This window comes from Corvus brachyrhynchos, unplaced genomic scaffold (assembly GCF_000691975.1).
Source record: "Corvus brachyrhynchos isolate BGI_N302 unplaced genomic scaffold, ASM69197v1 scaffold437, whole genome shotgun sequence".
NCBI classification, from domain to species: domain Eukaryota; kingdom Metazoa; phylum Chordata; class Aves; order Passeriformes; family Corvidae; genus Corvus; species Corvus brachyrhynchos.
Genome location: NW_008238962.1, coordinates 121239 through 135047, shown reverse-complemented (window position 1 = coordinate 135047; position 13809 = coordinate 121239). Strand labels below are relative to the sequence as shown.

Below are 13809 nucleotides of genomic sequence, written 5' to 3'. Positions count from 1 at the left end.
CCTTCTTCCCTGGAGGTGACAGGGCTCAGCTAAACCATGGCTGCATCCCACTCTTGATCCTCATATCCTGGCTGGAAAAAAATCCCATTCCCTCATTTTCCCCATCCTGGGAGTGTCCAAGGCCAGGCTGGATGGGACTTGGAGCAACCTGGGATAGTGGAAGATGTATCTGCCCATGGAAAGGGCTGGAACGGGATGATCGTGAAGGTCACTTCCAACCCAAACCATTCCATGATTCCATGAGTGTTTTCCCAGATCTTGGTTGCATTTCTCACAGAAGATCCGCAGCTGGAAAGGAGCTCCAGAGGTTTCCAGGTGGAACCTCCCAGTCCAAGTTTCATCTCATGAAGTCTTATTTAAAGATTTCTGGATAAGCTCAGCTCGTCTGATCGGAAAAGGGAATGTGGGATAAGTGGGAAAGTTTTTATTGGAATTCACGCCTGGAGCTTCCCTTAAAATTTAGGATTTAGGAACCAGAGCGTCTCCAGGTTTGGTTGGAGATGCTGGAGGCTGCTCCCAATCCATTCCTCACATCCATGGGCTTGTTCCATCCCACCCGTGCGGGTCAGGGATGCGTCAGCCCTTGGAATCCACGGGGAATTTGCTGTTGCCAAGCACCTGGATCCCGCCAGAATCACCTCACACTTCCATGGTGAGGTGGGATTTGTTCTAATTAGCAGCCGGATCCAGCTCAGGAATCAACCCTGGGATCTCAACAGCAGCTTTGTCCTGGTGGTCTTCCCAGAGGGATTTTCCAGCCTTCCCCTGGAGTTTTCCATGCTTGTCTTAAAATGGTGGCTTTTCTCCGGAGCGTGACTTGACAGCCGTGAAATCTCGGAGTGGGAACGTCAGTCGGATTTTCTGTCAGGTCACTGGGATTTTCCACGCTGTCAGGAAGTGTCTGAGGTTATTGGTCCGTGCAGGGCTTGAAATCCTTGGAGAAGGTGTCAGGCAGGGAGAGAGAAGCCTTTTCCATGGAAAACTCAGCTCTGCTGCTGCTTTTCCAAGGAGGACTTCCAAGTGGAAGCTTGAAGGACAAGGAAGTGGATCTTTGACCATCAGGAGAATTTTCTTTGGACCAAAACACAAGAATCTCGGAATATGATGGGTCTTTACCCAAATCCTATCTGCTGGGAAATTGTGCCCAAGTTATTCCTCAGAATTCCCACTTTTTTTTGCACATCCCGATTCCAAAGGCACCAGGATATCAGGGAAGATAAAATTCAGCATTTAAATCTTCCTGGATGAAGTGTGGCTGAGCTGGAATATCCAAGGAGGATTCCCTTAAAATCCAATCCCTGGAATACGCCCGCTGGAGCTCTCTGGGATCAAATCCCGCCTGCAAGCAGCAGCCGTTTCCTGACTCCAAAAGATCCCAAAAAAGCAGCATTGTGGAATAAGAGATGACTCAAACCTCTGAAATATCCTGGTTTTGAGCGTCCCACAATTTTTCCTTGGAATTCTCTCCATTTATTTCCTTTCCCAGAAGGCATTGGGAAGAACCTGCCGTGCCCGGGTTTGGAAAACAGGTGGATCAATGACATAAATCTCCGCAGCATCTGCTGCCCGAGGATTTTCCAGGTCCCTGCAGGGATTCCCAGCCTTCCTTCCAAGACGAGCCTCCGGTGGGAAGAGAAACCCAGGACTTACTCTGGAAAACCGCATGGAAGGGCCGTGGTGTGGAGTAGATCCTCAAGGCCTTCCTGCCCAATGTCGTGCATCCAGGAGGAGCTTAAGCCTTGGAATTCCAGGTGTTTCTTCACCCAAATGTTGGATTTTCCCAGGTGGGTGACGTCTCCCAGTGTGAGGAAAGAGCTGGGAATGTCCAGCCTGGAGAAGAGAAGGATCCAGGGAGACTTCAGAGCCCCTTCCAGTGCCTAAAGGGGCTCCAGGAGAGCTGGAGAGGGACTGGGGACAAGGGATGGAGGGACAGGACACAGGGAATGGCTTCCCACTGCCAGAGGGCAGGGATGGATGGGATATTGGGAAGGAATTCTTGGCTGGGAGGGTGGTGAGGGGCTGGAATGGAATTCCCAGAGCAGCTGTGGCTGCTCCATCCCTGGAAGTGTCCCAAGTCAGGTTGGAGCACCCTGGGATAGTGGGAGCTGTCCCTGCCCATGGCAGAGGTTGGAAGCGGATGGGATTTTCCCTGCCAACCCAAACCATGGGTTTGATCATTTGATGAAGTTCTTCCATGAAATTTCCATGATTTGATGAAGTTTTTGCTCCACTATGGGAGGAAAAAAAACAAAAAGGAAGTTTTTAAAGCCTGGAACTCTTGATCCTGTTGAAACTTCTATATGGATCTGGATCAACCCTAAAAACTGCGTCATCCATCCCATCCCTTAAAGACAAAGAGGAATTTCTCCATCTTGCCAATTCCCGGTGTTGTGGGAACCTCATCCCATTCCCAGCCCACGGCATTCCACTGCAAATCCTTCTCTTCCCGATGTTTTATCCACAGAGTGGATGGGTAGAGCAGGAGGTCCCGGCACCGACATCTCCCTGGCTCCGGTGGCCGGGAAAACCACCATGGGCTCTTCCTGCCCTTGGAGCAGGCTCTGAGGAATCCCAATCCCTGCTGCCAGCCCAGGGGAGGGAATGTTGGAGGAAATTGTTGGAATTCTTGAAACTCAGACTTTTTTTCTCCCTTTTATTTGCTGCCTGTGGCAGAACAGCCTCATCCCTGCTTTTTTCCAGTTCAATCCCCCTGGGACAACTTCCACAAAATCCCAGGTTGTTCCAAGCTCCATCCAACCTGGCCTTGGATACTTCCAAGGATGGAGCAACCACAGCTTCTTTGGGAATTCCATTCCAGTCTTTGTTTGCTTTGCTCTTTTCCATTTTCACCTCTGTCGGACACACCTTGCACAATCCAAGGATTCCTGTCCTCAGGACATGGAATTATCTCCTCTTTCCACCCTTCCGGAATCCATGACAAGGAGCTGAATCCATCCCAGCTGAGTTGTCCTGAAGATTTTTTAAATTTAAGGATCACCAGGAAATTTCCCGGCTTCAGACTCTTCCCCTGGTTCCATGAGAGCCTCAATTTCCCAAACCATGAGGCAGGATGTTGGGAAGGCTCCCAAATTCAGTCTTCCAATGGGGTTTTTTTAGTGTTTTATCCCAGGTTTTGACTTATTCCCACCCATTTCACGGCAAAAATCCAGCTCATGCTCCGAGTGACTTTGGATATCCCTGTCCATGGCAGAGGAGTCGGAATTCCGTGGTCTTTGAGGTCCCTTCCAATGATTTGGGTTGCTCCAAACCCCATCCAACCTGGCCTTGGACACTTCCAGGGATGGGGCATTGCCGGAGCATGATGGATGTCTTTGATAGGATCTCCCAGCATTCCCAGATTTATCCAAAGACTTGATTTCCCCCATGGAAGATTTTCCTACTCAACAATTCCTTCAGCTTCAACCTCCTTCCCCTTTTCCCAATACTGGGGGTGCTCCAACAGGTGCCAGCTCTCATCCCACCCATCCGGGTGAGTTTTGCATGGAATTGTTAAGGTTGGAAAAGACTTCCAAGATCCTTGAATCCATTTTCCAGGCTCAACAGCTGCCAGGGGCTCCTTCCTTAAATTCAGTTCTTCGCTGTGATCCTTGAGTTTATTGAGGTCATGAAGCTCTTGGCAGATGAACCGTCCAAGGACACACACGGATATTTGGGGATAACCAGCGGAAAACACATTCCCAGCATAAACCAAACAAGATTTAACTCCCCTTCCTCATTCCATCCTCAAATATTTCCCAGAAAAAATGCTCATATCCGGCATTTCTTGCTCCAAGCCCGGCTGGAAATCAGGGGCAAAGCTCTGGCTCCTGGCACTTTTTAATATCCTTTCCTTGAATTCCCCACTTCCCATTGCGAAACGCGGATTAGACGGATATTTGCCTAATTCCTCCGAGCGTTTGCGTCGGTGGCCGGCCCCGAAATTCCGGTTACATAACTCCAAAGAAAACCATCTTTGAAGTTTTATTGGAAGCAGGGGCTGTAATTAAGAGTATGAAGCCTTGCAGGGCTGTGATTAGAGCCGAGGATTAGGAGCCAGGATTTCATTTCTATTCCTGGCTTTGCCATGGAGCTGAGCTATTTCAGGCCACTCACTTTCCCTGATTTTTGAAAAGCTGTGGAATGGTGCCACTTCCTGTTCCAGGTGGGAAAAAACCCAACTCCTGGATTTATTGATTTTTTTAAAAATTCATTCGGTTTTGTCGTACTGCCAGAGGTTCCCGAGATAAAGCTGCCAGGAATAAATTTGTGTCCGTGCTGGAGGGTTTGTAATCCGTGGTTTAGGGAAAATTATTAAGGGAAAGTCAATTTTATTAATATAAAATCATCTTGATTAATGGAAAATCACCTTTTTTTTTGGAAAGTCACCCTTATTAATAGAAAATCGCCTTTTTCGTTGGAAAATCACCTTTATTAATGGAAAATCACCTTTTTTATTGGAAAATCACCTTTTTTATTGGAAAACCACCCTTATTAAAAGAAAATCACCTTTTTCATTGGAAAATCACCTTTATTAATGGAAAATCATCTTTATTAATGGAAAATCACGTTTATTAATGGAAAATCACTTTGGTATTGGAAAATCACCTTTATTCATGGAAAATCACCTTTTTTATTGGAAAATCACACTTATTAATGGAAAACCATCTTTATTAATGGAAAATCACCTTTATTTGTGGAAAATCCCCTTTATTCATGGAAAATCACCTTCACAGTGTCCCAGAAAGGCTTTGGATGTATCCCTCATCCTTGTGTCCGAGTTGGCACATCGGAATCTAGACAGGGACACGACTTGATGGATAAAAACTGGATCATCCAGCTCGGAGGGTGGTGGTTAAAGGTTCATTCCCAACCCGACGGTTGGCTCCTCCCAGGCCCATCCCGGCTCCTCTCCCGATCCATATCCTTATCAATAATCTGTGGAGCAGACAGGAGTCACCCCCGTCTCCAGATAAGCTTGAGGGCAGGGCTGGAGCTCAGAGGGATCCTATGGATTGAGAACAGGTTGGGAAGAACTTCCTGAAGCTCAGCAAGGCCAGGTGTAGCCACGAGATGGACAAACTGGTGGCCACCTGAGGATCCAGAAATCCTGGGAAGTGTTATCCCAAGTGCAGGTGAGCAAGGGAAGTTGGGAACATCTTGGTAGGTCCAGGGAAGATTTAATCCTCGTTTGACCACTACTGGGCAACCTCAGGGAGTTCAGGGTTATCAGAAACCTGAAAAACCTGCGAGAATCCAGTGGGGAATCACCAGGATGGTCAGGCTGGAGCACAGGAGGAGAAGATGATGGAGCTGGGCTGGCTTTGCCTGGAGCAGGATTTTGGGAGACCTCAGGACACTTTTCCAAAACAAAAGCCGGGTTTCCCGACCAGGCAAGTTTTTAGTTAGAACTGGTTTTGCTTCCTGTGACCAGCTCCGTGTGGTTTTATCCATCGGGATTTCTGGGATGCAACCCAGTGCTTGTAGCCCCGTGTTTGCGGAAGCGCTTGATGCCCACTTGGGAAATTCATTTGGGTTGAGCTTTCCAGATTATCCCGGTTGTTCCAGGTTGGCCAAGACCTGTTTGGGTGGGAATGTCCAGCTTGAGGACACAAACTGGGTCAAGGTGGACACTGCAGGAAGGACCTTAAACATGGAATGGTTTGGGTTGGAAGGGACCTCAAAACCATCCAGTTCCACCCCCTTTCCATGGGCAGGGCCATGTTCCACTATCCCAGGTTGCTCCAAGCCCCATCCAACCCAGCCTTGACTATTCCATGGATGGAGCATCCACAGATTCTCCTGTGCCGGTGTTTCACCACCTTCATTGTAAAATTCCTCCTTTAATCCAATGGATCTGTTAGTCAAGCAAAATCCATAAGGATTTGGCTTAAAAACCTTGGGAAAACAGCTGGAGGGGGGCAGACAAAGGGCTGGGGCCACGCTCCGTCACATCCCTGCCTGTGGGAAGCTGGAATAGCAGGAATCCAGCAGTGCTGCTGTTTAAATATTAACGAGGAATTAACTGGGAATCCTGCTCCCGGCTCTCCGGCCAGTTCCACGCCCACAGCTTCCAGAGGCTGCTCATTAACGCTGAAACCTCAGCCGGTGGCTTTTAATGATTCCCAAAAACTCATCTCATCCTGGGAAAGCGAGCGCAGCCAGCTCAGCCACCCCTGGTAATGTGCGACCACCGCTCCGTCCTCCCATGGATCCCTGTGGAGATTCCCTGCCTGGCTCCCACCACACTGCCTCCAGTCCAAATCTTTGGGATGGATTCACTCATCCATCAACTCTGTCTGCACAGAAACCTCGTCAGAGATGGTCCGGAGGAGGCCTGGACTTGCTCTGGACAGGGATAATTAATGCTGATGTGAAACGGAACAGCGGGACAAAGCATGGATGGAAACCAAGCCATGGCTCTGATGGATTTGGAAGATCTTGGAACTCCCAAAAGCTCCAAGAAAAACCACCTGTCCTTGGGCTCGGCCGAAATAAGGGATGGAGGAGCATGCGGAACTTGATCCTGGCACCTGGAACAGAAACCTGGGATCTGGAGGAGTGGGAATTCCCTTCTGGAGGGGTGTGGACCTCGCTGATGGCAATGGGGGGAGCTGTTGGTCCATCCCACAAGGCCACAGGGAATTCCTGTGTCTCTTGGGTTTCATGGTCCTGTTTTGGCCATGTCCTGCTTCCAGGGGAGTTTTTAGAAGGAAAAACCGATATTCCCACCAGACTTTCCCCTGGGATGCTGATGGATTGGATGGGGTGTGGGGGGGGGGGGGGGGGGTGCTGCTGGGAAGCAGATCCACAGGGAAGGACTTTAAACAGCTCCTGAACTCTCCTGGAATCCTGGAATGGTTGGGAAAGGACCTTAAAGCCCATCCAGTTCCATGGGCAGGGACACCTCCCACTATCCCAGGTTGCTCCAATCCCTGTCCAACCTGACCTTGGACACTTCCAGGGATGGATCTAGGATCCATTTGAATTCCACCATGGATCTGGGTACAGCACCGGGATCAGAGGTGATGCCTTTCTCTTGGGAATATTGGAGGACAAGAAGGAAATCCATTCACATGCACTGGAGAGGAAAAAGGGATTAAGCAATTCCACACAGTCATAATTCCAGGGCTAAATCCCATTAAAATTAGCTTTGACAGAAGCTTAATTTTATTGCCTCTTGCTCCACTAAAATTTTTGAGCTTTATCCTATTAGGAAGATTTGTTTCTTTTCCCTCTTTTTTTCTCCCAAAACCAACATGGGATCCGAATTTTATTAACGTGGGAGTCTTACTGTGGATACAGGGCGGGGATTTTAAGACCCTTTTATTTGTAAACTGCTCGGAGTTGAGTTTTTTCTCCAGATGTTTTCTGATTATTTGCTCCATGTTTTCCAAACGGGACCAATTCTGAGCACATTCCCACCAGGAATGGCTGTTAAGGCAAAAATAAACCTTTTTCTGTGTTCATTGGCAGCGGGGATGGATAATATTGGAAAGACAATGATCAATACCTGGTTTTGTGCTGTTTTTTGGGAAGTGTTGGAGGGTCTTGGCATGGATTCACGGCCATTGGAAAAGCATGGAGCCAAAAACATGGATCAAGAGTGGGTTTGATCCTACAGGAAAAGCTTTGAGTCCTTCTTGAATCCCACAAAATCCTTCTTGGACTCCAAGTCCACGTTGAATTCCCAAGTCTTCATTGAACCCCAGCAAGTCCAAAAATCAGCTTGGAAATTCCATCCTGCGCTCCCAGATGGTTTTTTCCCATGTTTTTCCAAGTATGGTGTCTCTTGGGAGTGGGTTGGTGGTGTGACCTTCTCCATCTTCCGGGAACAAGAGCTCTGCGGTCTCAGATTTAGATGAAAATGTGGCAAAAAGGGTTTTTTGGGGGATTTGCCTCTTCCCACTTTGGCTCTGACCATCCAAGGTTGTTGAGGAGCGGGAGCGGCATCAAGGCACTCGGAAAGGACCATGGGTGGGATAGAGCCGGGAGATGTTTGGGATCTGCTCAGATGTTTTAAGGGAAAATATGATCTTTGAAGGGTTGGACAATGGGGCCTTGATCATCATCTGGCCACCAACTCAATCAATGACTCCAAGCTCAAGCAGGTCCCAGGAGCAGATCCAGGACAGGTGGAACCCATCCCGATGGGATTCATCTCCATTCATCCTAAAGGAGACATTGACGTTGCCCTTGATAACCCCCATTCACCATTCCTGTTTTCCAGTTCATCGCCTTCCGGAGTGTTTGAGAAGGAATACGACATTTATCGGGATTACAGCACGGAAGGACAACTCCTCCACTACAGGTAGCCGGAATTTCCCTCCGAGATTGGGGTTGGGATGGGTGGCGGCATGGGATAGTGGGGCCGTGAATGACACTGATGTTTTATTCCCACTCTTCCAGTCCTTCTCCTCATCCCTTCCCTTCCTGTGTTGCCTTCAGGTCCTTGTGGAACTCCAGAAGTCCTCAATGAACCCCAAAAGTCCTTAAGGAACCCCAAAAATCCTTCTTGATCCCTACCAAGTCCTTCTTGGACCCCAAATCCTCACTGAACCCCCAAAATCCTCATTGAACCCCATCAACTCCCTTGTTGAGCCCCAAAAATCCTTACTGAACCCCAAAATCCTCATTGAATCCCAAAAGTCCTTCTCCAAAAACCCCCCAAGTCCTTGTTAGACCCCGCCAAGTCCTTCTAGAATCCCTCAAGTCCTCATTGAACCCCAAAAGTCCCTGTTGGACCCCAAAAGTCCTCATTGCACCCCACCAAGTCCTTGTTAAACCCCAAAAATCCAAGCCGAGGGTAAGACCAGATTTTGGGGATTTATGGAGTCACTCCCTGCCTGGTTGCTCCAGGTTTTGGTAAACCCCCAATTCCTGGTTTTTTTCTGGAGTTGGGGGTGAGTTGAGGCACCTCCAGCTCTTCCATTGCTTTCCATGCTGGAAATGCTGACCGGGAAGGGCACGATGCTCCTCATCCCTTTTCCTGGCACGTTTTCCACACATTCCTGTGTTTTTTCTGGAATTGGGGGTGAGTTGAAGCACTTCCAGCTCTTCCATTGCTTTCCATGCTGGAAATGCTGACCAGGAAGGGCACAATGCTCCTCATCCCTTTTCCTGGCACGTTTTCCACACATTCCTGTGTTTTTTCTGGAATTGGGGGTGAGTTGAAGCACTTCCAGCTCTTCCATTGCTTTCCATGCTGGAAATGCTGACTGGGAAGGGCGTGATGCTCCTCATCCCTTTTCCTGGCACGTTTTCCTGCTGTTCCAAGCTGGCGAGTGCCGTGATCTCCATCCCAATCCAAGACACTTGTGGGTGGAAAATCCCCCAGCGGCGCTGGCCACGTTCCATCCCGCCTTTCCCTGTAATTCACTGCTGCCGAGTGACCTCCCGGGAGCACCGGAATTAACTGCTACTTAAGGAAGAGAGGGAAAAAATCCAAGCTTTCCAAGAGGGAGAACCAACAGGGCAATGGGATCGGGTTTTTATCCTCACCAGCCAAACGCTCTCCTTGAGCGCGGAGAGAATCCATGGACAACCTGATCCCACCCATGAGCTGGGTGGATGCAATTCCCAGGAAGTGAGGAAGAGTGGGAAGGAGCGTGATTTGGGAAGCGTGGAGCTGTTTGGTTGGGAAACAGGGATTTCAGGGGCCTCCTGTTTGGCATCGGATTAGCAGTGGGAGCCGAGCCAGAATCTGGTGGGATTTGCCGGTGATGGGGACAGGAACACTGCGGATTTGGGCGGGTGGCCGTGGCCACCCAGGCAATTAAAAGCTTCGGTGTCACCGCACACGTGAGCTCAGCTGTGCCGCAGGAGATGCCTCCGTCTTCCCAATCCCATAAAAACCCACGGAGCAGCCCTCGCCGCCCTTCCCCCAGCCGCCGCCAGCCAAGGAGCTAATTAGCAGCTTTGCTTAATTAGCTGTGAGTGGACTTCCTTCTGGAAGAACAAGTCTCACAGAGCCGGCAGAGCTCCACAGGGTGGGATTTTGGTTTAACCCCGTGAGTGCCAGGAGCTGGAATCGGAGCTCATGATGAATTCCTGTTAATGGGATTCATGATAAGGGGGAAAATGAATCATGGAATCACGGAATGGTTTGGGTGGGAAGGGACCTTAAAGATCATCCAGTCCCACCCTCTGCCATGGGCAGGGACACCTTCCACTACCCCAGGTTGCTCCAAGCCCTGTCCAACCTGGCACTGGACACTTCCAGGGATAGGAAGGGTGGTGCTCCAGGACCTTTGGACAGGGACTGGGGGGTCTCTGGTTGTCCCATGGGCTTATGCCAACATGGAGATGGCAAATTTGGAGCAGGATCGAATCCAAAGACTCCACATGAAGTAGGATGAGCCATCAAACACTTCCACTGGAGCTGCCAAAGCTCCCTCAGATCCATCCACTTCCAAACGCCATTCATTAAATGATCCTGAAGGTCCCAGGATCAGCTGGAAAATCAGGTCTGCAACCCAACAGCCTTCTCAGGCCATTCCAACCCTCTTCTCCCCAAGTCTGGCATTAATTCCAGAGGTTTTCCTCTGGAAAATGGCAGAGGGATCCAGGATTGAGTCCCACAACACCTCCACAGTTCTCTGGTGGATGGGAAAGCTTGGTGAGACCCAGGTTGTGGTTCCTGCCTTCTTCCATCCCCTCTGGCCGGGAAAGGAGAAACTGGAGAACTCCCAGATGTTGGGACAAAGTGTGGGATTTTTGTGAAGAGAAGACAGATCTTGATTGAGAAATCCCGTGGGATTCAGCTGGGAGAACACCCTCATCCATGGAATCATCATCACCTCCAAGTGCAGCTCTGGGGTTCAGCCACTGGGATTACCCCAGGAGCTGCAGCAACATCCTCGGGAGCAGGGAAAGATTTTTCTGCTTCCTTGACAGCCCTGGCTCGGAGCTCCCGGCCAACAATTCCTCTGGGAGATTTTTCCAACGTAATGAAATTAGTGGGTGTCATTAAGAGGATGACGTCATGCTCCATCTGCCTGGAAGGCTTTTGTCGGGAAGCCCTGGAATCCCAAATCCAGTCATTCAGTCAATTACGATGCCTGCCCTTAACCCTTTCCCTCTTCATTCCCTCTGGATTTGTGGTCCCTGGAGCTGCTTCGCATCCCTATTCTCTTGAGGGACTTGAACTCTTCGCTAATCCAAAATCAATCTTCCCATCGGGAAATCTGCTTGTTTATGGGAGAAATCCCAAATTTCTGTCTTCATCCCATGGTCGTGTTGGCCAGTCAATGGATGGAAGGTCCAAGGCTGCTCGAGCTGGACTTAAGACTAAAAATCTTCAACATCAAGGACCATCTTCTCCTTTTCTCCTCCCAGACAGCAGCAATGGCACCAAAGTGCTCCAAAGCTGTGGTGAAATCCCTCATTCCAGGCTTTGGAGCTGGAGAAGGTGCCTTGTTGTGTTCCAGCTCTTTGGCAGAGAGCTGGGATGTCCAATCCATCAGCAGGGAGAATCCCAGTTCTTCCATGGGTGTTTTAGGAGAGCAGGAGGGCAGCTGCTTCACCTGCATGGGATCCTTGACATGGTTTTCCTCAATTTCTCCTTGACCTCCACATCCAGGAATGTTTAAAGAGGTCTTTGAGCTTCTCGTGGTCAACAGGAATTACATCCTAGCAAGAAATTAGGGAAATAGGGAGAGAATTGGGGTTGGCTCCCAAAAATCCTGGCACCACCTTTCGGAGCTCCACAGAACCTTGCGTGGAGGCACCTGAGGTGGTTTCGGAGGTGGGTTTGTGTCTGCCAGGGTTTAGGAGGTGGTCGTGGTGGTGGGACCACCACTGTTTTGGGACACAGCTGTAATTTTCCAAAAATTTGTCATTTTCCAGCTGTCTTCACCTCTTGGCTCTCATGAGGGTCACTGGATTCATCCTCCATGGTTGGAGTGAGGTTCAGTGTCCAAATGGTTCAGTGTCCAAATCCTGCCCTGGCCACGTTCAGCCCTTCTCCATCTGGATTTGTTGTCCTAGTGCCACATGGATGCAGGGAATGGGTGTAATTTGGCCAAGAGGTGTGTGAATCCAGGCCCAAAATTCAGGAAGAGACTTCCGGGAGCTTTGGAGAAGCCTGGGAAGGAGGTGAGGAACCACCACGCCAGATTTTGAGCGCGGTTCCGACCGAGAGTTAATAAATGTGACCATTCCTGATTTTTAGAGGTCAGTCTGTTCCCTGGTTCCCTTGGAAGTGAGGAGGAGGAGCAGAACTGACACCGGTGATTCCCTGGGATGAAAATCCCATCTTTTGGAAGAAAAGTGATGAGGGTCGATGGCTGTTCTTGGGGGTATCGCAGTGGTGGGACCTCCTGGGCTGGGCCCTCTGCCCAAGCCCCATCCAACCTGGCCTTGGACACTTCCAGGATGGAGCAGCCACAGATCCTCTGGGAATTCCATTCCAGCCCCTCACCACCCTCCCAGGGAGGAATTCCTTCCCAATATCCCACCTAACCCTGCCCTCCGGCAGCAGGAAGCCATTCCCTGTGTCCTGTCAGGGATGAACGATTCAGGCTGGAGATTCCAAGAGGATGAAAGGCTTTGGCGTAGGGAATGCACTCCGGGGAATGTGAAATCCACTCGGAACAGGCAAGAGCTGAAAAATCACCATTTTTGGAACTCTTTGTCTCACTCCCGGAGCCAGCGGGAGCAGATTCCCTATTGATCGGCTATTTTGGGAAATGTCATTTCTGGTCTCTTTGTACTTCCCAGCTGATTCCTCATAACGATAAAGGCTCTTCTGTGCTCTTTCCCAGCATTCCCTCCTCCTTCTCCAATCTGGAAAGATCTCCTCTTGTTTTCGGTGACATTTGGATTTCAGGAAAGAGGCTGTTTCTGGGGGATTGTTTTAATTGGGATGAGCAGCCCCGATTGGCTCCTGGGAATGTGCTGTCCCTGCTGGCCTCCGTGTCCTCCATGCCCGGCTCGGCTGCCAGGATGGGTTGTGTTGGTCTTGTGCTTCCTCCTGGTGGGTTCCTGATGGGATTGATCCCAGAGGGGCTCACTGGAGAACCCCCGGCCATCATGGATGTCCCAAACCAAGAGGACACAGTGCGTGCTGTGGCCTGGGGAAGGTCCACCTCAAGTTGACCTTTAGCAAGGTCAACTTGACCTTCAGCCAAGTGACTCATCAGGAGCCATCGTCCGAGTTCATTTTGGTGTTACCTCATTATTTACATCCCACAAAATCATTTGGTTATGGATTCATGGCCTCCAATGTGCCAACCCAACCATCCCACCACGCGATGTTCAAACAGCTGCCAGAAAACGGCAAAAATCCATCTTCCCAGCCCTGCTTCTCCTAAAAAAAGTGGGAAGGGGATGGCAAGGGATGGGATGGGTCGTTACCTCCTTCTTGTCTTGATCAACTTCCACGGATGTTAATTAGAGCCGATGCCACCGGAGCAGCAGAACGTGGGAGATGTCTCACGGAGAGATTCGGTGTTGAGGGTTTGGAGCTACGAGTGATCCCATAGCACCATCCGGAGACAATCCCTGAGAGTTTCATCTTTTCCTGTTGGAAAAATAATAGGATTTTTTTTTTTTATGGTATTTTGATGGGCATAATCCTATGGGAATATTTTAGTTGGAGAATGGAATTGTGTGCGGAGAGCTTCAGGAGATCTTGGACATCCATCAAACCAAGCTTTGATGTCAACAGGGATTGGCTAAAAGCTGGCATTCAGCATTCCCATCACTCCAAAATTCCCAAAGACCAAACCAGATTTCCCTCCACCCCAGATATCCCACGGATCGTGGCGTATCCATCAAATCATCCTCGTGGTCCCATCACGGGTGTTCAGC

The 13809-nt window shown here is 49.7% G+C and overlaps 1 protein-coding gene across 4 annotated transcripts in view; it reads left to right on the top strand.

Annotated features, from left to right (window-relative positions):
- ARHGAP39 (Rho GTPase activating protein 39) overlaps positions 1-13809 on the top strand; it is a 63441-nt gene that overhangs the window by 27454 nt on the left and 22178 nt on the right. For all 4 annotated transcript variants that reach the window (XM_017738653.1, XM_017738654.1, XM_017738652.1 and 1 more), the window contains exon 3: positions 8228-8308. In XM_017738653.1, coding sequence (XP_017594142.1) covers positions 8228-8308 — 81 coding nt within the window. The remainder of the gene's footprint in view (positions 1-8227; positions 8309-13809) is intronic.